Source organism: Paralichthys olivaceus, chromosome 16, assembly GCF_024713975.1.
Source record: "Paralichthys olivaceus isolate ysfri-2021 chromosome 16, ASM2471397v2, whole genome shotgun sequence".
Lineage (NCBI taxonomy): Eukaryota > Metazoa > Chordata > Actinopteri > Pleuronectiformes > Paralichthyidae > Paralichthys > Paralichthys olivaceus.
The window spans coordinates 15,095,630-15,119,973 of NC_091108.1; the positions used below are offsets into that span (position 1 = coordinate 15,095,630).

Genomic DNA, 24,344 nt, shown 5'->3' on the forward strand with positions numbered 1-24,344 from the left:
GTAGGCAGAGCCCACCACTACTCATACGATGCAGCACCAGGCACAACACACACACACACACACTACTGATTAGTGTGAGAGCCGTCGGCACTGATTCATGGGTTAGTCCTATAGTCTGCCTCACTCACTCAAGCACATAAATTTTTCTCGGTGCAGGCATCCCACCGTGAGCCAAGCCCACTGGCAAAAAAAAACTATGTTTGAGTGAGAGTGCTGAGATTGACAGGTGGAGCAGAGGAAGTGTGTGGGTGTAGGGGATGGACGCCTCAATGCAGAATAAGCTTTACAGTATGGATGTGTGCGGTGTTCCTCGAACGCGTTAACAACTGCACAATCCTCCCATTGTTTGGGAAAACCCCCTTTCTGTGCTCTCAATTAGCAGCCCCCTTCACCATACCAGCACCATGAGCAGGAATACACACCCCATTTGTTCTCAGTCACTCCATCCACAGGCTGCCATAGCAACCCTCACAGTGAGGTCAGTCACATCAATGGGAAACAATCCCTACACTCATCTAACAGCCTGCGTTTCTGATAATTCCCCAGGAACAAGACTATGGCACTTCCCCTGAGTCCATGTGGAGGTGAAACCCTTCAGTCAGCATCTGTTCACACATCATGTCAGTGACACCTACTATCGGCACAACACGCTTAAATCATCACAAGGAAACAGATGATTATTTATGTTTTTAATACTAGCCCTTTAGCACCGTACAAAGTACCAGGAATGTTACAAATATGATTACATATATTAATTATTGGCTATTTACCAGCAGCTTTTGTTCAAGTATTAGAAAATCTGGCATGTGATGAGCTGAAATGTAATTTTGATCTGATGTGGTTATTCCATAGTGTCACTTTGCATAACAAGTACAAAAAACCATGTCAGAGCATTCAGAAAGGTTAATCATATTTGACAACATTTCTACACTGAGCTTTACTTTGTTTACAGGCACCCATAACACGCTAAAAGATAGCTTTGTCATCAGAGTTCATCAGGTCAGGTAAAAGACTTGAGTCAAAACATTATGATGTGACATTAACACGGCTATCACTTGGCACTGAATACATAAGGCTGGAACAAATCTACAAAAAACACTAATAACTGAACAACATGGATGGACAAGCAATAACGCTTTTCACTTTTCAAATTTCAGCATGTCGTATTTCTGTTTAGGATCAGTTCGATTAATATTCTTTACCCCTATCAACTTAGAAGGTAGCCATTAATCTATGGTTTCATCAAGATGTGCAGCTCGAATTGTTACGAAGCAGAAGATTTTGAAAGGTTTGTCAGTGAGATGCAGTTTTTTTGCTATATTTATATTTCAACAAAACAAGATTTTTTTTTTGATTTTTTCATCCATCCTATGTACACTGAAAAACAAGTTAATCCCTGCCAATGTCTAAAAATGTAAGAAGCATTTCTTAACAAGACTCACACCTTCAAATAACAGAGAAAATACCACATTTAAGTAAAAGGGAAATACTAAAATTTTTTTTTTTCCTATAGGTGGAGCTTTTTGAATCTTGAGGTATGATGAGCGGAAAGATTAAGTGCCGTCTTTTCTTCCTCTGCAGAGGATCATGTGTGAATCTTAGATGAATGATTTTAATCTTCAGCTCCTTAGTAACATGTGGTTGCTATGGCAAGTTCAATAATTACAAAGCTGTAAAGTCAGTCTTTAGCGCCCTCATGTGGAAAAATACTATAACAAATATGATTCCATTTGGATAGAAATACTACGAGGATGCTGCAGTGACCTGAGATCGAGAACAAGAGGATTCATCTGAAAATGTTGCTACAGTCGAAGCAATCAAGTATACTAATGTGGACTTTTTCCAAAATCCTGCAGTGATATTACACCAGTGTGTCTGACATTTCAGATTTTCTGTTGTCAGTTTTTGGCATCTGGACCAGATTGTAATTCACAAAGATTGACCCTGGGACTAGTTTAGGGATGCAGCTAATGGTTTTTAGTTCTGTTTAAAAAATGGACCATCTGCTTTCACATGTATTCAAACTCATTTTGAACGTGGTCAACACCTGGATCTCCACTGTCAAGGTTTGTTGTACCAATTCATGGAACGCCAGAGAGCTCTCTCCCAGCTCTGGAGGACGGGGATGTACTCCCGATTCCGACTGTCAGCACTCCCCTTAGGTACCACTTGAGGCAAGAACACCTTGTCAGTGCTATGCAGCTTCTTCAGCTCTCCCTGGCTCTTCCAGTAACCTGCAGTGACAGATGAGCACAAAGGAAGACTTTATCAGCGTGAGGGATTCAAATTAGTTAAGTCCCCCAAATGAACAGGAAGTCAATGACCTACAGTAGAAGGTAATGGATATTTTGGATATCACTTCACACTATTGTCCACTGGTCCATTATGAACTAATGCTCCTCAAACACACCTGCTTCTGTCATCTTTTAAAACGGGAGCAAATCCTTCTTGTCTCTTTGATTTGAATAAACACTGGCTAATATATAACACTTTAATTGCATAATGTGAATAATTAAATAGAAAAACGGTTACATAACAAAACATCAGTATTTCATCTGCTTTCCTCTGCCATTGTCAGCAAGAATAAAAATAGGATTTTTGATCACAGATTTTCAAATGAAACTCAGTTTCATGACCAAGTGTTGAAATATTTTTAGAGATAAGAGAAGAGCCGTTGTGAAAATAAAGAGTGAAGGGTTGAACTGTTTTGACGCACAACTGTAAATTAAAACACTGAGGACACTATCCCTCCCTATGCAAATGATGAAAGTGTGGATTTAATTTTAAGCACTAGTCGAGTGCCTGTTCTAAACCTGCCTGTTTGCTTGGCCTATGGTAATGCTGGCTGTAGCTTTCTTTCTGAAAATGTCAAAGTTACCTGCAGTAGCTCAGCCCCTCAAGTAAAGACTGACTGCTGGCCTCAGTCTGCAGAACCCTGAACACCACTTAAGTTAATGAGTTCAGGTCACCGCTGCTACACTTCTGGAATTACCCGACAGATACAGCATAATGCCAATATTGTGTGTTGGGACCTGGTATCTGTGAACCATAGTTGGGCCTACATGTGTAGTCAAAAGCCTGACCACATGTCTCCTTTGTTCTGGAGACAAAGGACAGCTTCCAGAACTCAGTCTCCCAGGGTGCTTCATCTTCACACACAGGTGGTAAAACTGCTCCTGGAGACAACTCTCAACCACTATTGGTCACTGTGTGCCCCATGACCCATGAGGTCACCAGGCCAATATAAGCCGAGTTTCCCCTCTGCTAGTCCTCTTTCCTCTTCTCTTGTCGCCCTTCTCTCGTCGGCCTCTTCCCCTGCCGACCTCTCCTGGAGGAGTAGGGTCTGGCCCTGCTCTCCCAGCCAGGGAGACTTCCTCCCTCCACAAGCTCCTCAACTTCCAGCAGGCCTGCCTGGAGCAGACTGCTAAAACCTTCCAAAGGCAGCGACGCAAGAGCCTGCCTAAGAACTTCAGCACAACTGGCCATGACACAAGGTCTGACCAGCAGATGCACAACAGGATCCACAAATCAACAAGACCACTTCACTTCGAACAGCACATCCAAAAAGGACCTTTACCTCTTTTTCATTGACGGGTAACACAACTGGGCTTTATTATTACGCTAGGCTAAGCAAAGGACTGTTTAATCCTATTACTATTTCATGTGATGTTTATAAGTTTGACTTGTGTTGCTGTGATATTTGGTAATATGTTATTTGAAAGTTAATGTTAGTTCTGTTATGCTGATCACTTCTTTGCATGCATCTAACTATTTTCTTTAACCTGGCACCAACACCTCACACACTCATCACCACAAACTTAACACCTACATGTGATCTCAGCCACACGGTCTCACCACTCCAGGGGGCCTTGTCTTCATAGTGGCCAGCTGCCATTTTGAATCTCAGTCACTCACTCACACACACACACACACACACACACACACACACACACACACACACACACACACACACACACACACACACACACACACACACACACACACACACACACACATACATGCATACTCGCATACACATCTGTATATAGTAAGTACACCTTTTGTTAGTTTTTGTGTTTATACTTTTATTATTCTCATAATAAATGTTTTTCTTCAAAACGCGTCTTAGTTAATGTTGCATAAGTGTGAATTTTGCCAACCTCTACACTGTCAAGAACTCCATATCCTTCAACTTTGCTAGCTACTGATGTGGTGATTTTGGTTATAGTTATTTATTTAATTATTAATCAGAGTTCCAAATTTGTCGTCAGTAATTTCATGAGACTTATTCAATAAATTGGTTATCTTTTCCCTTCCTTTGAAGGTTGGTGCCCCGATTTATCTTTTATTAGTTTAATTATTATTTAATATTAATATTTTTAATATTAATATTTTATTTCACTGATAGCCACATTTATTGAATGCCCAAAAGCACACCATTTAATGGTTCCCCCACGTGAAGGAAAGTACATAATCGTACCCCGCGTGAGGGAAAGTACATAATAACAGCATTAATACCAACATTTTTGGTGCTCCGTGTGAGGCAAAGTCAGTAATAATAACATTATTTTGACGCCACGTGGAGCAGTGCACAACGTGTGTGGATGTGTCTCTGCGTACCAGCTTCCAGCCCAGCAAGAAAAGCAGCCCCCAAACACGACATCTCATGGTCTTGCCGTCTTGCAACTTTCCTGCCGAACAGGTCTGCAGTCAGCTGCATGACAAAGTCATTGGAGGAAACACCACCATCCGCCCTGAGAGGAAAGGAACCAAAGACAAGGCATTGAGTTGCACTGCAGCTAACTTTACTGGAAGGGTATGAGAGAAACATGAAGTAGACCTGTAATGGATTGCCAATAAAAACTGGAGAAGCAAGTTACACGAGAGTCCACTCTGTTTTATTAGTCTGCTAGATTCAATCTGCATCCCACGATCAGATTTTGCACTGTAAGCTGCAGTGGCCAGACTGAGTTTAAGGTGTCTTTTCCCCCAGTAGATCAAATGTACATTACTATAATCACATACATATGATGTAGACAGACATGCACAGTGTACCTGATCTTTGTGATAGGAATCCGTGTTTCTTTCAGCATCGTCTCATAAAGCTGCTTGTTTCTACAAAGAATTAAAAATAAGGAAGACCATGAATTATCATAATTGAGAAGTTAAAAAAGAAACAATCTCTTAAAAAATGACTCACCTGAAGGCGACAGACTCCAGTATGGCACGGACCAGATGGCTTTTTGTGGTTGTAGGTTTGAGGCCCATGAGTGACGCACAGGCTTTAGGGTCATTCAGGGGAGCCTTAAATAAATAGAGTATGTACACAAACATGTCAAGTGAAAAAACAGATGGTATGCAAACAAGAGTTAAACAGTTAGACCTCATATCTTTTGCAATAAAGTGAAACTCAACAATCTCTGGATAACAAAGTAACTATACTGTTCTACTTGGTTACCCTGTGTAACAGTAGCTCTACGTTAAACAAGCAGAAGTGATTTGTAATCATATCTTTCAAAAGAGCCGTTAACATAAGGACACACACTTACAAAGGCCAGTTCACAAAGGAGGGCAGAGAAAAAAAAGAGACACAAAACCATGTTACAGTGGAAAATAAGGCAAAACAGGACATAAAGGTCTGTAATGGCTAAATATCATTATTGTCAAACAATGTCCACTGATATGTGCTGCAATAGATACACACATGTTTTTGCTTTGGGTGAATAAACTGTTATTTCATCTGTTTAAGTGTTCTGACTATACTGGAACTCCCTCCTGGCTCCTCCTCTGCAGCTCATCCAGAATGCAGCTCAACTGGTCTTCAACCTACCTAAGTTCTCTCACACTACAGCCCGTCCACTCCTCTCTACATCAGTCAATCGGCTTGCTGCTCCCTCACTGTGTGTAGCCACTCAACAAAATCACAACTTTTTGCTCGAAAGGCTAAAAACACATCTCTTCCGAATACACTTTGGTTAAGAAGATGATGGTCCAATCATAATAATTAAGTTTAGTTGCACTTTTATATTGCACTTATATGATGCACTTTGTAGTTTGTCTTTTTTGAAGCAAATTGTACTAACATGATTCTTGCTGTTCTGGGTTTGTACCCTCATGGTTGAATGCACTTATTTTAACTCACTTTGAATAAAGGGTCAGCTAAAAGATATGTAATAATACACATCTACCTGCAGGCCACTGAAGGAAGGTACGAAGCACACGCCATCAGAGTCACTGACACTGTAAGCCATGTCACTGGTCTCCCTGACGTCAGAGAAGAGCTCTGTAACAACACACACCGGTTTCACACATTAAATCTGTCACTTACTGACTCACTCAGCGATTTACTACACATAGATATATTTAAAAGCTATGTGATACGATTTTTGGCCACTAAGGCCTGCAGAGCAATCTGAAACCAAAACACTAACATATTATACACTTTGAAAGTGGCTATGCTGAACATGTGGAAGTGCAGTTACCTATTTAAACATCCTGCAGACACAGAGAAACATTAGCTTTCACTTGGGGTCATGTTTCAGGCCCCCTGACAAATATCACCTCCTCTGTTTGCTCTGTTTTTAGTTCCCACCCACTCCTGAGGGATATATCAGTCTTTAGCTGCCATATTCTTCACTATGTTCTCCAGCTTGTTGCTAACTTTGCATGTCATTTGGTGTTGAGCAGACTAAAAAACATGTTAATCAGACACACTTGTACAAGGTTTCTGCAGGTGTCAGCTGTTATGGAAATGGTTATGGTTAAGGTTTCTTTTGTTCATTTCTTTTTTCCCCCACTTAGTATGCATTGTCTAATTTTGGTCCTCTCTAATCCAATTGTTTGTCAATTTCAAGACTTTTTCAAGACCACAATGAAATAAATTTAAGACCTATATCAAGTACGACACATATGAAGAAATATTGGAGTCCCAGAATTACTTATACCTTCCCTATAATTGAAGGTGAGGGGAAGAATAACCGTTGAAACTCCACATTGTCTCACCAACCACAGGAAGAGACAGAGGGCAACGGAGACACACAGCAAACTACAGCTACATAGTCTGAGATTAGAGAATGAGCGGCTGACAACCACACAAACACCTGAGGACCTGCACACTGTCTGTATATTTTTTAAATGTACTTTTTCAAATCAAAGTGTTCCAACACTGTTAACTGGAATGCTCTCACTGAGTATCCACCCTGACCTATTTATACTAACTTTTACTGCCGATGTGATTCATTCATGATTGGACCAAACCAGTCATGTTACATATGCAGTTGGGAGACAATAAAATATATGTCATGTGCAATTTTTCCTAAGCCTACAGCTTGTCCTACACTTCAACATCTGGTTGGGGTATCGCAGTTCTGTTTGAGATTGTATATATTTAAATCATCGTTTCTGTGTCAGTTTCACAACTGTTACACTGCAAGATAAAACTTATGTAACTACATATTTTATACACCAATGTTTTGCAGAGGAAACTTTTTGATTGCTTATCTCAATCACACACACACATTCCGTTTCGCGATGCAAAAACCGATTCCAAAATAGGTTTGCTTATCTGGGCCTATGTGTCTGATCAGTGGTTGAAGCCATTGAAGTTTCCTTGCTGTGATTACGTATGGTGATGTATAGTATGAATAGGACAGTACTCAGAGCTCCTTCGTCTCAGGTCACATTATCCAACACCCCCCCAGCTCATTGCGTATACAGCTCACCCAGATTTTGTGCCCATTTGATGGCAGTGCCTGTGTCTGCTGAATTGCCCTCTGCCAGGTAAACCACTTCTGAGCCAATCTTCCATCCCACCAGAGGATACAGACCTACAGAGAACAAACACCGGTTTGTAACATGTCTGTATATGTTGATATATAAGTATGAATACTCTAATCTTACTGTGTTTTGATTTACCTGCTACAGATGTATGTGGTTTGCTTCCAGTGTTGATGTTCATGAAGGTGCCTGTTCCCATGGTGATCTTCACATCACCAACATCGAAGCAACATTCTCCAAACATGGCCGCCTGCTGGTCCGCCATCTGCAGCAGAGTGACAGAGGAAGTCACAGTTTGTTGCAAACACAGTGAATCCTAAACATGTTTAGTCTCAATGCAGCAACACTGAGTTTGTCTATAATGCACATGGTGTATGATATGGGATAGTGCAATTCTTATGTCCATGGTTTCACTTCTCTACTATATAATTTAATTCCTTCCTTGTTTTATATGTACTGTCATGTCTCTTTTTCATTTCTACCATGAAGGGGCTATAAAAACAATTTAATGTTTGGCACAAAGGTCTATATTAATTGTATCTAATAAACATTTTATAACTCATCATTAACTGAATGAGAACCTGAATACAAGCCTCATGCTCCCAGTTGCTGATTGACTAAGTTGCTGGGATAATTATCCTTTTTACAACATAAAGACACTGACACGCTGGCATAAATACAGAAGGTCGCAAGTAATGAGTTTTTTTTATCATAATCATCCAAATAACATGGGTGATGCCAAGATTTTGACAACTTACAACTGACATGATTGGAATGGAAACTCCGAAGATTGACGGGTCTGTGGAACCAAAGTTGTGGCTGGTGCACCGTGGAGGAGAGATCAGAGACAAAGCATCACTCTCTGTCAACCCCCGCGAAAGCCAACTGGAGGCCATGGGTTTGCAATCATAATTATGTGTCTCTATGCTATGATTCAGTATTTTACAGTTTCAAACATTGTGGGGATGCTGAAATGATTTGAATGTCTAAATAACTTTGAAATGTACAGTGAGCTGGAAGTTGAAGGAGATAGTTGACTCACCCTGTGTTTTCTACTTTGGGGAAAATAGAGAGAGGCAGAGATAAAAGAGAGCAGAAAAAACCACTCCAACACATCTGTAGAAATCAATAGTCACAATACAGTGAAATTAAAAAAAGAACTCACACCAAACACACGGAGAGAATCAGAATGTGACATACACCAGACCTGATAGGAGTCGAAAACGCCTGTTGAACTGGCGTTAGAATAATCGGTGGCATGAACGTGTCCTAAACAGAAAAGTTGACACAAATGGATGTATTAAAAACAAACAAAACTCTTGGACCTATTTCGAGCTCACCCTCTCTCACGAGAGTCAGCTGAAACATTTCTGAGGAATTTCATTGCTGACGCAATAGGATTGGAAACACAAAGAACATTCAACCTGGGTCTTACAATCCTGTTTAGAACTGAAGGAAATGTAATCCATTGGACAAATTCTATATATTAATGTACTGTGTTTAAAAAGAAAATAAGCTCATAAACAGATGGTTTACACGTGAACTCAAGCTCACCTTTAGTGAGTTTGAAGAGTAGCCAAGTGTCTATTGTTCCAAAGCAGCAGTTGCCTTCAGCTACCGCTTGACGAACCTGGACGAAGAGGGAAACATGATGAGGCTGAGAAGAGAGGTGAAGCCACAGCCTGGTTCTACAGTTCTATGCTGTATGTGTGAATGATTGTTATGAAATACGAGACTTTCATCGGTCAATACGTATAATATATGTTAGTATCCATTTAACTTTTAACTCTGCTAGCAGTCTATTCAACTGACTTTGCAACAACAATGTGGTGCAGTAAAGCTGAAACTATTTTATATTTATTCTCTTTGCCGGCATTATTTTGATCATCAATTATTTTTTTCTGTCATTAATTTTTAAACGAAAATGTAACATGTTCTCTGGTTCCACCATTTCAAATGTAATGATTTGACCCCTCCTATGGTTCATATCATTGTAAATTGAATATCTTAAGAATATGAGCAGTTACTTTGGCGAAAAAGACATTTTATAAAGCCTCCTTGAGCTTCAGAACATATTATAGGACATACATTATAGTTCACACAACTAACTCACCAATCAATACTGCTGTGTTAATCAACAATGAAAATAATTAGTTGGATGGAAGCCTTCTGGTATCAGATGAGACACATTATAAGGTATTTTGGTTTTCAGTGGAAACTCCTTCTGGATTCTGATAATATATAAATAAATAAATAATAAATAAAAAAACAGTGGGTCAGACCAGCGCACAAGTAGAACTGACTTAACAAGCAGTGTGTGTCAACACTGCTCTAGGGTCATTTCATTTGCCTGCACACATGTGTGAACTCACTCACCTGCTTGTAATGTTTCAGGACCCAGGCGAGGCGAAAGGTCACATGTTGAGTGGAGAAGACAATAAGACTTGCTGCAAGCAACCGTTTCTGCCTGCTAAGAAAATACAGCACCTTCATCACACCATGGATTGCCTGAGGTTGTCGGAGAAAACAATAAAAACAACAAAAATATGTGATGGGGGTGGTTTCAAATCATTTTAAAGTTCTACCATTTCATCCCTCCTCTCTAGCTGTATTTCTTATTCATGATTCTTAAATCAAAGACTCACTTTCATGGTGCAGGATCTATTCCAGGAATTCACCAGGTCCACTGCCCTCTGGTCCTGCCAGCTGATGAAGTTATGATATGGAACTCCAGTATTTCTGTCAGATGAAAAGAGATGAAGTAAAATGAAACTGAAATGAAACCGGGATGGAAAAGAACTACACAGAGGCAGTTTGTTTAGCAGTGATTATTTTCAAGTTTGTGCAAAAGTTACTACCACTAATAATAGACTAATACAAATCAGTGATTTGATTATTTTAATTCATTTTACCTGTCCCATGTTGTGAAGGTGCCTCGTTGAGATGAAATCCCAAGGGCTTCTATCTGGCGCATCTGCACTCCTGCATCTATAGCAGCGGACACACACACTAAAAGTTTTGAAACTGGAACTTGCACATATTCACTATTGTATTCTTTTCCCCCCATTAAAACAGGGGTGTTTTTATGTATATTGGCAAAAAAACTTTCACGTTTTGGTATAATGTAATTCTATAAAACAACAGCACAGAATACAATGGACTAAAATAAATACCTTTCTGACAGGACTAAATGAGTCTGGTGTGCATACCAGCACTAAAATGTAGAAAGGTCAGGTTTAAAAATTCCAACCTCAGGGTATGGTTACCAGTCTTCTGACTGATTAGACCTGTCATGGTATCTTCAGAAGTTGTATAAGTGGACATAAGCAAGAAACACATGCATGTCTATGTCTATGTATATTTGAACAACTTCTGAAGATACCAGATTGGAAAAAGTTACACACATACAATTTACATTCACGCTTGTATGAGGCAGATTCACATCTAGTCTAACCCTTGGTATAATTGTGTATAGATGCAACTCTACCTTGCACAGCTCCCTTGACCACATAAATGAAGTTTTTCCATAAAACATCTGGGTCCATCTCCACATGTCCAACCTCTGGAAACAAGGGAACCACCTGGAGGGAGCATTAGGACAGAATAAGAATCAATGAATTAATAACACTGTGTTGTATGTGGGTGTTGTGAGAGAAAGCGAAGCCAGGGAGATGAAAAGAAGAAGACCTGGGTGGTGCATGATCCTCGGATATTTGCCTCCTTGTCATAGACGTGACACCTGATGGATGTTGTACCGACGTCCACTGACAAAATGAAACCTTCCTTCTTGAAACCGTTCCTCTGACTCCCCATCGTGGAAAACGTCCTGTCCTCAAATCAGCCGCACGGCTTCCATCGCCCGCTCGTGTGGCTCGTGTCAGCCCGATAAAAACCTTTATCTTAATCGGCTGATGTGTCGCGTTGAAGCTGTAACTTGACCTTCGTACCAGTGCTTCCACCTCCAGTCCCAGTCCATGTAGCTGTCCGACCTCCCGAGTCCGGATCAATGCGTCGCTGAAGTTCGTTTCCTGTGGAGCAGACGCGGTGTGAAGAACACAGCGTGGTTCAGCACGTTGAGAATCAAACTGAGAGCCAGCTTTAGTCAAAACTAAGCCTCTGCACGCTGAACTCCAGCCGCATAGCTGAAGCCGGAGTCGGCCACCTGCAGTCGGGGCTCGGTTCAGGTCAGGCTAGCTCATTGGCTAGCTATCAGTAACTGAAACTTGAGCGCAAAAGTAGCTTCCACTAAATAAACCGCCATTTAAAACCCATGAGTTGTACAATAACAACACTACATACACCGTATGTACATACAACACTGAAACACAGGTCGTTGTTTCGACATTATTTTCTGTTGTTGCTGTTTTCCTTGTCGTTGAATCGCCTAAACGTCAACGACAGCTTCCGTCCTTGTCGGCACCCGTACTATACCACGCATGCGCAGTGCGTCGTGTTAAACCCGTCACATGTGGGTGTTTGTAGCTGAACACACGTGTGGACACCGGCTACGACTTTAACTTTGTGCTATCGTGACGCACATCATGGCAAAGACAGACGTAAGAAACGCGTTTACAGCACAGTTATTATCATTCATATTAACCAGGCGTCACCGTGCATTAAGTAACTAGCTCGAGGCTAACTGTTGTTTGGTGCTATTAGCTGCAGACTGACTAGCTAACAGTTAGCTAGTGAGAGTCGTACCGGAAACCAGATTTCTGCCTGTAAACACAAACTGGTTCTAATACAACTGTACAACTTTGTTAACTAGCTTGTTTAAAGCGGGTCAAAACTCATAATGACGTTATTAGGTTTAACTATGAAGTTCGGCTGGTTAAAATCTGTTAACTTGGTTGAATCGACACATCTTGATAACTAAGAGTCTGATTTCTCTAAAACTTTGGTGAAGCCTCTGGAATCATAGGAATTTCCACGGTTTTTGTGACATATTACTCCGGATTAAGTCATTGGGGTTTGTGAGAGAACACTCGTCATTTGGAGACATGACCTTGGTTTCTATGACATGTCAATGAATGCCATATTTCCATCTATTTATGTGATTTTATAAATTATACATATTAAAACCTAATTGTTGAATGCAGTGGATTTGAACCTTAAGCCCTTGTCACACTGTCATTATGTAATTCATGTATTTGTATCTTTCAGACTCCAAGACGGAAAACAAGACAAAGAAAAGCTGTCACAGTTGGAGCAGAAGGGCCCATCACTGGTAAGTCAATTCTGTGAAATAAATGAACATGTACAATGAACATGATTGATTGGACTTAACACTAAAAACTTCAGTAGATATTTTTATTAAAGATTGAAGTTGTATTATTTTTCAGAAGAACAGACTGAGACTGTCTGTTCAAGCGAACAAACAGAGAACACAGAGACGAAACAGGGGGAAAAGAGCCAGGATGAACAAGGTGCTGTAAACACATCACTTATTTAGTGTTTGACTGAATTTCTGAAGAATGTTAGTATTAAATAAATGTACGTACGTGTCCAGATTCTCAGATGGACTGTGTTATTGAAGTAAAAGGAAGCAAACCCACTGTGGCTGTATCCTGGGAGAAGACGAATGAAGAAGAGGGCAATGATTCAGAAAAGAGAAGCAATCCAAGTGATCAGCTGACTGACCAAGAGATGATGGGAAATGGTAAAAAGGACTGGGCATTGTGTATTTATGTCACAAGATTTGTAACAACTAATAACACAACCCTTTAGTCTGAATGACAACACAACTGAGAAGTAATGACTTATTTTTTCCCAGAGTTAGAGTGTGTTGTTAGCCTCTGTTTTCATGTAGGTGTTGACACCAAAAATTAATGCTCATCATTAAATTTTAAGTCATAGTCCACCCAAAAACCTAAAAGTATGAAACGCGTTGAAGCTTGAGCAAGTTCTACAAGGGGTTTGCTGGTTTTTCCGGAGAAGGGGGACTGCATTCACAACATGTACAAAACATTCCAACATGTTGACATTGTTCTTATATTACACAGAGAACACTCCCAATGAGGATTCTGAGACAAAGATGGAGCAAGAGATGCAGAAAATTGAAGACAAACAAGGTATTGGAATTACAACACATACACCTCATCTGAAGATAAGTGAATGTCTGAAAGCTATAAACAATTTGCCTGAGTGCAGTTCTCAGCTTTGCCAGTAATGAATTTTCCTCTTTAGAATCTCAAATGGACACCGAAGAGAATGGAAGTACAACCACAGTAACTGAAACTGGGACAGTGAAGCCTGAAGAAGGACAGAGCAGCTCGATTCAACAGGAAACCAATGGATATGAACAGATGGTTGTTGAAGAGAAACCAGGTAAGGACAGTTAACATGTTGTAGTCAGTGATTTAAGGATACAGTTGAGACTTGAAGCCTTTACTGCGCAGCAGGATATGGATTATCAGGGTAGCTTCAGGGTTAATTCTGGGTTTTCAATCCTACGAAGCCTGTTCACTTCGTATTGGTTCATTACCATGCTGAACGGCTAACCCACTCCGCTTGTCTCTACTCTGATGAGTATCTTAATGAAAGATATAGATCCCCATCTGAGGGAATGATAAACCTTTCTCAGCTGCAGGAGCCGAACATAACCAAAAAAAATCAAACAAATCTCTGTTTTATCGTTGAGCAGCACACAATAAATTACTCAGCTCCACTCTTTCTCCAGAGCTGTTTTCAGACATGCATTGAACTAGGTACATTTTCCTGAGATTTTTTTGTGGGGGTTATTTGTGAGTCAGTCGCTCCCGACAGCCCATTTGAGAATTCAGCAGGAAAATGCGGAATGGACGATTCACACCGATAGAGCGGGCGTGTTGAGGATGTTTCTAACACATGATGGATGCAAAACTAAATCAAACCAAAAAATTTGAAATCTTAGGATGTAAAATTGATGCTGCACAAGTAGAAGACACAGATGAAGATCTCAAGACAGTTTTTGTTAATGTGCTGTAAACAAACACTGTATGAGCGGACAATCACCTGCTGCGTTGGTCATGAGTGAAAAGCAAACTCTGGAGAAAGTCCGGACCCAATTTTACCGACATCCTCTTGAGTTTAGTGAGCAATCTTGTAACCAAATAACTTGCTGTCTATGTGTTACAGTAAAAACAAGGAAACGGAAAAGGAAGGCACAAGCTAATGCTGCGAATTCTCCATCAAAGAAAACAAAGCTCATCAATGATGGTATGAACTCAAATGTTAAATTCATTAAGTCCCTGTGTTTCTAAGAAGGTTCTGTCATCACATTTTCACTCTCTTTGTTGTTGTAGGTTTTTGTATTTATGCTGGCAACCTGAACAACTCCAAAACATTTGAAGAGGTTAAAGATTCATTAGCAAGTTATTTAATGACACAGAGTCTTCTGTTTCAAGACATCAGATTAGACCGGTCCAAGTGAGTATTTGTATTTTAACTGAATTTTTACTCTCATGTTTCCTTTTTTGAGCATTAAACCTATTGCAGATGAGTTTAACAGATTCTTAATCAACTCACCTCTGCTGTAGAAAACATGCACATGTAGATTTGGCCTCAGAGATGGACCTGACCAAAGCCTTGACATTAAATGGAGAGATGATCCTTGATAAGCCAGTGAAGATCGCCAAGGCAAAGGTCAAAAGTGCGGACAAGGTGAAAACACCAGAGGACAAAAAAGGTAACGCCTTGAATAGTTTCATTACAGTTTTAGATTAATTTAAATCATGTGCTACTTGTCACTAGATAAAGATGCAATGGTCATGCCTCTGTTCAACCCACAACCACAGGCAACATAATGATTTATGATGTGATCTGGGAATACAAAACATAGACATTTAATGTAAGAGGACTGCTCTGTCTGCAGCTGCCAGAAATGCCCGATGTTTGTTCGTGAAGAACCTGCCATTAACTGCAAAGAAAACAGACATTCAGAAAATCTTCCCAAGGGCCATCAACATCAGGTTTCCTGGTGGAGCTGAAAGACCAACCCAAGGGTGAGAGTTTTAAAAACTTCTACAACTGTGTCAAATTTGCATAATTCCCATAGTTATATATTCAGTAATGCAAGGACTTTATTTATAAACTTACTCTTTATAAGGAAACAAGAACAATGCTTATTCATATTTATAATTCATGATACAATATTAGGGCTGCTCAGGAAAAAAGTCCTAAATTAACCAGAATAAAGTTGTGATATCATGAGAATAAGGTCATCGTTTTAAGCCACAGGTCATTTTAGAGTTTCAATATCAGAGGATCAGCCAGTCAACAGTGTTAATATGTTATACTTAAGTTTAATTTTCACAAATAATAAAATACATTATCTTTCGGCTCATCAGCACCACAGTATCATAGGTATCAGGAGGACTGTACAAGAGTACTCTTAAGTAAGAATCACACAGATTGGAAGAGGTTTGGTAGTGGTCTCAAATACTCTGTTGTGGTAATGTTACTAAATGAAAATTGTTTACATGTCAACAGGATTGCCTTTGTGGAGTTTAAAAATCCAGCCATTGCGAAGAGGATACAGAAGAAAAAACAAGGAGCCAAGATCAAAGGCCGAGTTTTAATTGTGGACTTTGTCGGAGAAACAAACGTGACTAAAGTCAGCAAAGCTTCTGACACCATCAGCAACACAAAAGGTATATTCTAGACAGTTAACAAATGCACTGTGAATCGTTAACATAACACTAAAGCTAATTAACATCAGTTAATTAAATCTGGACTTTTTAGCATTTTTCACAAAATGTTTTTCCTCATTTCTCACAGCTGCTGCTCCTCCAAACAACACGTTATTTGTTAGCAACGTGTCTCACAACCTGAGAGAAAAAAACTTTAAGAAATTATTTCAGAATGCTGTTAGCATCAAATTGCCTCAAAGCCAAGGCAAATCAAAAGGGTAAGTACACTGGCCCACTTTGTCCTTTATTTCAAAAAAGAAAGTGTTTGAGTATTCTCAAGAAATGTCTGTAATTCTCTGCAGGTATGCATTTGTTGAGTTTGCAACCGTGGCAGAAGCTGAAAAGGCCTTAAAATCAACCCATAATGTAAAGATCGGCAAGAGGACAATGAAAGTGCAATTCTTTGAAATGAGAGCCAACGCAGAGAACGCAAAAGGTATGTGTCATAAATCCATGTATGTTACCACTCGTCTCATAAGCGGCCAACAGGTTCATTTGATCATAAATAATGGCAACAATCAAGTGTTTCTAAAGTCATTTTGGTTCTCTTCAGACCTGGTATTAACATCTGTCCTGAGAAATCTCATCATAAGTGAACAGCGCACTTTAAAAATGGCATTAAAATGAGCCCTGAATGTGTCCCCTGTGACCCCTTGTGATTCCCTACTCTATGTACAAATAAACATCATTTGTGGGCCATTGAGTTTATATGAGTTATGATACTGGTGATACAACAGTTGTGTTTTGTTCTCTGTTTAGTGGATTCAAAAACACTGATAATAAAGAGCCTTTCTGAGAACACAACTGCAGAGACTCTGCAAAGTGCCTTTGAAGGAGCCCTCACTGCAAGAGTCGCTGTGGATAAAGAGACCGGAGCTTCAAAGAGGTGGGGGGCATCAAGTTGATCATTCACTGTGGCAAAAGTGTAAAGATGTCACCTGCTCTTCAAGTCTCCTTTACAACATCTGCTTCATTTTTCTCAGGTTTGGTTTTGTGGAGTTCGAGAGTGAAGAAAAATGCAAAGCTTTCAAGGAAGCCATGCAGGACTGTGAGATCGATGGCAGCAAAGTGACTGTGGCCTACGCTAAACTGAAGGGTGAAAAGGGAGAGCAAGGCATCAAAGGAGACGGCCAGCCTGCAGTTCGGGGGGCCAGCAGAGGAGGTAACTGGTTTATCAAGGAGATGGCAGTAAATGATAGATTTAATTACAGTGCAGGTTTATAGCTGCACAAATCTATGCAGCTTTAATAAATACATTTCAGCTAACCCCTCGCACCAACAGACAATCTGTTGGATCCACCATGTCATGTCGGACTAGATGACTAAATTATTAATTAAATTACAGTGTAGGTTAATAGCTGCACAAATCTATATTGTTATATTTACATTTTAATGAAATTCAATTTAATTAAGTGATGATATGTGTATTTTGTAATCACAGCTCATCCAGACGGCATGCAGAAGTGTCCTTGGACAGTTGTGCTTCCTGACGGCTGCTGTTAGTTTATGAATGGATGCATGACTGACAAAGTGCTAGATATAGGAGATAAAGCTGTTACAAAAATGGTGATACCAAAATTGTGTTTTGTTCTCTGTTTAGTGGATTCAAAAACACTGATAATAAAGAAGCTTTCTGAGAAGACGACTGCAGAGACTCTGCAAAGTGCCGTCAAAGGAGCCCTCACTGCAAGAGTCGCTGTGGATAAAGAGACCGGAGCTTCAAAGAGGTGGGGGGCATCAAGTTGATAATTCACTGTGGCAAAAGTGTAAAGATGTCACCTGCTCTTCAAGTCTCCTTTACAACGTCTGCTTCATTTTTCTCAGGTTTGGTTTTGTGGAGTTTGAGAGTGAAAAAAAATGCAAAGCCGTCAAAGAAGCCATGCAGGACTGTGAGATCGATGGCAGCAAAGTGACTGTGGCTTACGCTAAACAAAAGGGTCAAAAGGGAGAGCAAGGCGCCAAAGGAGGCGGCCAGCCTGCAGCTCGGGGTCGAGGCAGCGATCGAAGTGGCAACAGAGGAGGTAACTGGTTTATCAAGGAGATGGCAGTAAATGATAGATTTAATTACAGTGCAGGTTTATAGCTGTATAAATCTATATTGTTACATTTACATTTTTCATGAAATTCAATTTAATTAAGTGATGATATGTGTATTTTGTAATCGCAGCTCATCCAGTCCACATGCAGAAGTGTCCTTGGACAGTTGTGCTTCCTGACGGCTGCTGTTAGTTTATGAATGGATGCATGACTGACAAAGTGCTAGATATAGGAGATAAAGCTGTTACGAAAATGGTGATACAACAGTTGTGTTTTGTTCTCTGTTTAGTGGATTCAAAAACACTGATAATAAAGAAGCTTTCTGAGAAGACGACTGCAGAGACTCTGAAAAGTGCCGTCAAAGGAGCCCTCACTGCAAGAGTCGCTGTGGATAAAGAGACTGGAGCTTCAAAGAGGTGGGGGGCATCAAGTTGATAATTCACTGTGGCAAAAGTGTAAAGATGTCACCTGCTCTTCAAGTCTCCTTTACAACGTCTGCTTCATTTTTCTCAGGTTTGGTTTTGTGGAGTTTGAGAGTGAAGAAAAATGCAAAGCCGTCAAAGAAGCCATGCAGGACTGTGAGATCGATGGCAGCAAAGTGACTGTGGCCTACGCTAAACAACAGGAAAAGAAAGGCACCAAAGAAGGTGGTCAGCCTGCAGGTCGGGGGGCCAGCAGAGATGGAAGCAGCAGCAGAGGAGGTAACTGGTTTATCAAGGAGATGGCAGTAAATGATACATTTAACTACAGTGTAGGTTTACAGCTGCATACATCTATGCAGCTTTAATAAATTAAATTTAGCTAACCCTTCACACAACACATAATCTGCTGGATCCACCATGTCATGTCGGACTAGACTTAGTTGAGAAAGCTCCTCACTTTTACTGGATTCAAAAATATTCTTTGTGGGTATTTTTGAAATTATATATTATTTTCTCTTCTTTTAGTACAGTAGGAGAGTCCATATTAAAAACATTTATGAAAATATGCCAGGGTTATACAAAAAGACTCCTAGTTCCCTGAGCAGGCAAAAAAAGTTTTATGAGGCACATTCAATGGCTGTGACTGGGGAGGTAGAGTGGGTTGTCCATTATTTAGATAGTCAGTGGTTTGATCCCCAGCTCGTCCCCTCTGCTTGCAGAAGTGTCTTTGGACAGTTTTGCCTCCTGACGGCTGTGCTGTTAGTTTAAAAATGGATGCATGACTTACAAAGTGCTAGATATAGGAGATAAAGCTCCTCGATCAGGTGAAATTGATAATTAATAATGGCAACAATCAAGTGTTTCTAAAGTTTTGGTTCTCTTCAGACCTGGTATTAACATCTGTCCTGATAGAGCTGATCACAAGTGAACCTGGCATTAAATTGAGTCCTGAATGTGTCTCCTGTGACCCCGTGTTATTGGATGTCACTTCCCTCCTCTCTATACAAATAAACATGTATATCATTTGTGTTCACAAAGATCAAATGATGTTGTTTTTAGCCAGTCAGAGTTTACAGATGAGTCGTGTGTGTCTGCATGAGCAAGCTAGCTAGAAAGGAGTCAGGAGGGATTGAATGAATCTTGTGCTGATGTGAGGTCAGATTTGAGTAATTTAAGAAAAGCATAAATCATTGTGATCAGTTTTTATATTGTGACAGTAGCCTCAAATCAATGGATTGAGACAGAAGTGTAAAAATATGTTTGATTCCTTGTGAAACTTGAGTGGGTCAGAGTACGTCAGCTGAGTGTGTGTGTGTGTGTGTGTGTGTGTGTGTGTGTGTGTGTGTGTGTGGGTGTGTGGGGGTGTGGGTGTGGGTGGGTGTTCGTTCACACAGTGAAAATAAACATGTGTTCGAGACCAGCTCCCAGTTTGGTCTAAGTGATCAGATCTCCAGATGCATTTGGGTGCGTTCGGTCCTGTAGTTTGTGCTGACCACTTGTGATTGGATCACTCAAGATGCATGTTAATACCAGGTCTGAGCAGGGCTGTGAGTTATGATAATGGTGATACAACAGTTGTGTTTTGTTCTCTGTTTAGTGGATTCAAAAACACTGATTATAAAGAAGCTTTCTGGGAAGACGACTGCAGAGACTCTGCAAAGTGCCGTCAAAGGAGCCCTCACTGCAAGAGTCGCTGTGGATAAAGAGACCGGAGCTTCAAAGAGGTGGGGGGCATCAAGTTGATCATTAACTGTGGCAAAAGTGTAAAGATGTCACCTGCTCTTCAAGTCTCCTTTACAACGTCTGCTTCATTTTTCTCAGGTTTGGTTTTGTGGAGTTTGAGAGTGAAGAAAAATGCAAAGCTTTCAAAGAAGCCATGCAGGACTGTGAGATCGATGGCAACAAAGTGACTGTGGCTAACGCTAAACAACAGGAAAAGAAAGGCGCCAAAGGTCGGGGGGCCAGCAAAGGAGGTAACTGGTTTATCAAGGAGATGGCAGTAAATGATAGATTTAATTACAGTGCAGGTTTATAGTTGTATAAATCTATGCAGCTTTAATAAATACATTTTAGCTAACCCCTCACACCAACAGACAATCTGTTGGATCCACCATGTCATGTCAGACTAGATGACTAAATTATTAATTAAATTACAGTGTAGGTTAATAGCTGCACAAATCTATATTGTTACATTTACATTTTAATGAAATTCAATTTAATTAAGTGATGATATGTGTATTTTGTAATCGCAGCTCATCCAGTCCGCATGCAGAAGTGTCCTTGGACAGTTGTGCTTCCTGGCGGCTGCTGTTAGTTTATGAATGGATGCATGACTGACAAAGTGCTAGATATAGGAGATAAAGCTGTTAGGAAAATGGTGATACCAAAATTGTGTTTTGTTCTCTGTTTAGTGGATTCAAAAACACTGATTATAAAGAAGCTTTCTGAGAACACAACTGCAGAGACTCTGCAAAGTGCCGTTGAAGGAGCCCTCACTGCAAGAGTCGCTGTGGATAAAGAGACTGGAGCTTCAAAGAGGTGGGGGGCATCAAGTTGATAATTCCTGCAAAAGTGTAAAGATGTCACCTGCTCTTCAAGTCTCCTTTACAACGTCTGCTTCATTTTTATCAGGTTTGGTTTTGTGGAGTTCGAGAGTGAAGAAAAATGCAAAGCCGTCAAAGAAGCCATGCAGGACTGTGAGATCGATGGCAGCAAAGTGACTGTGGCCTACGCTAAACAACAGGAAAAGAAAGGCACCAAAGGAGGTGGTCAGGGTCGAGGCAGCAGAGGAGGTAACTGGTTTATCAAGGAGATGGCAGTAAATTATATATTTAATTACAGTGCAGGTTTATAGCTGTATAAATCTATGCAGCTTTAATAAATACATTTTGACTAACCCCTCACACCAACAGACTGTTGGATCCACCATGTCAAATCGGACTAGATTAAGATTAAGATTCCTCTTTATTGTCGCACACACAGCATGCAACATGCAAACATTGGGAATTTTGACCTCTGTATTTAACCCATCTGTGTGAACACAGCACACACGGAACACACAAAACACAATCCAAACAGTGACCACACGGAACAGTGGGCAGCCATGAAGGCGCCCGGGGAGCAATTGGGGGGTTCGGTGCCTTGTTCAAGGGCACCTCGGCAGTGCCCAGGAGGTGAACTGGCATCTCTCCAACTTCCGTCCATGCTGGACTTGAACCGGCCACCCTCCGGTTCCTAAGCCAAGTCTAATAATAATTTTATAAGTTAATAGCTGCACAAATCTATATTGTTACGTTTACATTTTTCATGAAATTCAATTTAATTAAGTGATGATATGTGTATTTTGTAATCGCAGCTCATCCAGTCCGCATGCAGAAGTGTCCTTGGACAGTTGTGCTTCCTGACGGCTGCTGTTAGTTTATGAATGGATGCATGACTGACAAAGTGCTAGATATAGGAGATAAAGCTGTTACAAAAATGGTGATACCACAGTTGTGTTTTGTTCTCTGTTTAGTGGATTCAAAAACACTGATAATAAAGAGCCTTTCTGAGAAGACGACTGCAGAGACTCTGCAAAGTGCCTTTGAAGGAGCCCTCACTGCAAGAGTCGCTGTGGATAAAGAGACTGGAGCTTCAAAGAGGTGGGGGGCATCAAGTTGGTCATTCACTGTGGCAAAAGTATAAAGATGTCACCTGCTCTTCAAGTCTCCTTTACAACGTCTGCTTCATTTTTCTCAGGTTTGGTTTTGTGGAGTTTGAGAGTGAAGAAAAATGCAAAGCTTTCAAAGAAGCCATGCAGGACTGTGAGATCGATGGCAGCAAAGTGACTGTGGCTTACGCTAAACAACAGGAAAAGAAAGGCGCCAAAGGTCGGGGGGCCAGCAGAGGAGGTAACTGGTTTATCAAGGAGATGGCAGTAAATTAGGTTCCTTATTGTTACATTGACATTTTTCAGGAAAGTCAATCAACTTTTAAATTAAAATTTAAAAGACAATCAACAAGAAATATGATAAAATGTGTGTTAAATCCTCCGACACACAAAATCATGTAATAGTAGTGTAAGTAGCATGACAGCAAATTCAACACATATCACGACAATATACAAACTGTATATAAAGATGGAAAACACGTCTCCTCTTCCTCCCACTGTCTAGAAAATAAGCTAAAATATCCGACATACCATTGCAGTGTCAGAAATCTCTCACTAATCACTATGTAGTCCATTATTTGGTGGGTTCGCCATTTTGCAGAGCTCTCCCAATGTTAAGTGACATTTGTTATACCCTACACAGTGGAGTCATTGTTTCCCACAATATATCTTAAAAAGTAGCGTACAACCAATGGTCACTAACCGAGCAATATATACCATCATGCATTGTGCTTGCAGTGGAGGGAGTGCAACAGAAACAGCCCGACCTGTCATACAAATGTAAATGAGAGCAGAGCATCAAACAAGTTCATTTCAACATTTAAATATGTTAAATGTGTGTTAATATTGATACTAAGTGTAAAATAAACACTTAAAATGTATCATTCTTTTTTCATTTTCCATTGGCCGATGTCCGAAATGTTTTTTCTTTTGCGGATGAACTAACTATATACTCCTCTATGTAGAATTCACTATTGTGAAGTAGGGGTTCGTGAATGAGTGGGTGATTTCAGATACAGCCTCAGACTTTATCGTTAGTGTTTAAACACGGTTATTGTCTCTGCTGGTTGACTTGAATTTAGATGAGTTTTGTGCCAAAGTCATTTTTTTTTCTATTTATTTTTTTGCAGGAAGAGGACGTGGAGCCGGGGCGCCACAGGACACTGTCGAGAAAGTGAAAAATAAAGGCTAACTTTATACAAGACTTTGACTTTGGGTGGCTGTACAGACAGTGTGTGAGGATGTGAACATGTGTACAATATTGTTTGTCCTGACTGTAGAACATGTGGCATCGTGTTATTTTTATTGTCATATTTTCTATTCATTCATAGCTAATATGAAGACATAAGAAAGATGCCTGACTTGTTTTAACATAATGCAGGTTTGTTATGTGAAATGTTGAAGATTGGATCAGCTTGTAATCATTCTATGTGAAGATAAAGATTTTTTAAATGTGATCCGTTGTCCGTGTTTTTATTGAAACTATAGTGTGATAAAGAGGGTGACTGCAGGACTCTGTTGTCATTCACCTGGAATAACACCAGACCCACAGTTAAAACAGGGTCGCTCATTCTGTAATAACCCAACACTGAACTATTACTTGGACAGAAGTGAGAGGTAGACGGATTCCTCCACATTGCACAGTTGGATCCTGCAGCTCTGCACATGTCGCAGCAGGGTCCCCACTTTGTTGCTAAGTGCTCAGATTGAGCCCAGACGCTCTTTGCGTGTGTGTGTGTGCGTGTGTGTGCGTGCGTGTTTGTGTGTCCTCTAATGACCTCACATCCTGTT

The 24,344-nt window shown here is 40.4% G+C and overlaps 2 protein-coding genes across 6 annotated transcripts; one reads left to right on the forward strand and one right to left on the reverse strand.

Annotated features, from left to right (window-relative positions):
• Positions 1-674: 674 nt before the first annotated feature.
• gk5 (glycerol kinase 5) lies at positions 675-13,410 on the reverse strand. Of its 2 annotated transcripts, XM_069510745.1 has the most exons (17): positions 13,278-13,410; positions 11,464-11,804; positions 11,264-11,357; positions 10,689-10,764; positions 10,422-10,515; positions 10,153-10,284; positions 9,331-9,406; positions 8,984-9,045; positions 8,819-8,892; positions 8,535-8,595; positions 7,915-8,041; positions 7,722-7,826; positions 6,189-6,283; positions 5,201-5,304; positions 5,056-5,115; positions 4,621-4,754; positions 675-2,234 (listed from the first exon to the last, which is right to left on the reverse strand). In XM_069510745.1, exons 2-17 carry the CDS (start codon positions 11,587-11,589, stop codon positions 2,062-2,064), a joined length of 1,593 nt encoding a protein of 530 aa, XP_069366846.1. In that variant the 5' UTR covers positions 11,590-11,804; positions 13,278-13,410; the 3' UTR covers positions 675-2,061. The 2 variants fall into 2 exon arrangements, with proteins under 2 accessions (XP_069366846.1, XP_019958388.2); XM_020102829.2 differs by lacking the exon at positions 13,278-13,410 and having other exon boundaries at positions 11,464-12,203.
• On the forward strand, positions 12,183-24,010 carry LOC109639791 (nucleolin-like). 4 transcript variants are annotated; one of them, XM_069510740.1, is made up of 26 exons: positions 12,183-12,332; positions 12,940-13,003; positions 13,119-13,202; positions 13,286-13,435; positions 13,779-13,847; positions 13,963-14,103; positions 14,893-14,973; positions 15,060-15,183; positions 15,294-15,442; positions 15,629-15,758; positions 16,246-16,406; positions 16,534-16,663; positions 16,748-16,881; positions 17,205-17,331; positions 17,429-17,607; positions 18,046-18,172; positions 18,270-18,466; positions 18,772-18,898; positions 18,996-19,183; positions 20,502-20,628; positions 20,726-20,877; positions 21,316-21,442; positions 21,536-21,696; positions 22,419-22,545; positions 22,643-22,794; positions 23,684-24,010. In XM_069510740.1, the coding sequence occupies exons 1-26, from the start codon at positions 12,318-12,320 to the stop codon at positions 23,743-23,745; spliced, it is 3,285 nt and encodes a 1,094-aa protein (XP_069366841.1). In that variant the 5' UTR covers positions 12,183-12,317; the 3' UTR covers positions 23,746-24,010. The 4 variants fall into 4 exon arrangements, with proteins under 4 accessions (XP_069366841.1, XP_069366842.1, XP_069366843.1 ...); XM_069510741.1 differs by lacking the exons at positions 21,536-21,696; positions 22,419-22,545; XM_069510742.1 differs by lacking the exons at positions 21,316-21,442; positions 21,536-21,696.
• Positions 24,011-24,344: the final 334 nt, after the last annotated feature.

What these genes read in the sequence shown, in the direction of transcription:
- gk5 (XM_069510745.1), bottom strand. Translation starts at nt 11,589, where the DNA reads ATGGGGAGTCAGAGGAACGGTTTCAAGAAGGAAGGTTTCATTTTGTCA. An exon ending in CCCAAAGTAGAAAACACAGG is followed by an intron (nt 8,596 to 8,818) that starts GTGAGTCAACTA and finishes ACGGTGCACCAG; the next exon opens with CCACAACTTTGGTTCCACAG. An exon ending in CCATTCCAATCATGTCAGTT is followed by an intron (nt 8,042 to 8,534) that starts GTAAGTTGTCAA and finishes ACTCTGCTGCAG; the next exon opens with ATGGCGGACCAGCAGGCGGC.
- LOC109639791 (XM_069510740.1), top strand. An exon ending in GAAAATTGAAGACAAACAAG is followed by an intron (nt 13,848 to 13,962) that starts GTATTGGAATTA and finishes TTTCCTCTTTAG; the next exon opens with AATCTCAAATGGACACCGAA. An exon ending in AACACCAGAGGACAAAAAAG is followed by an intron (nt 15,443 to 15,628) that starts GTAACGCCTTGA and finishes CTCTGTCTGCAG; the next exon opens with CTGCCAGAAATGCCCGATGT.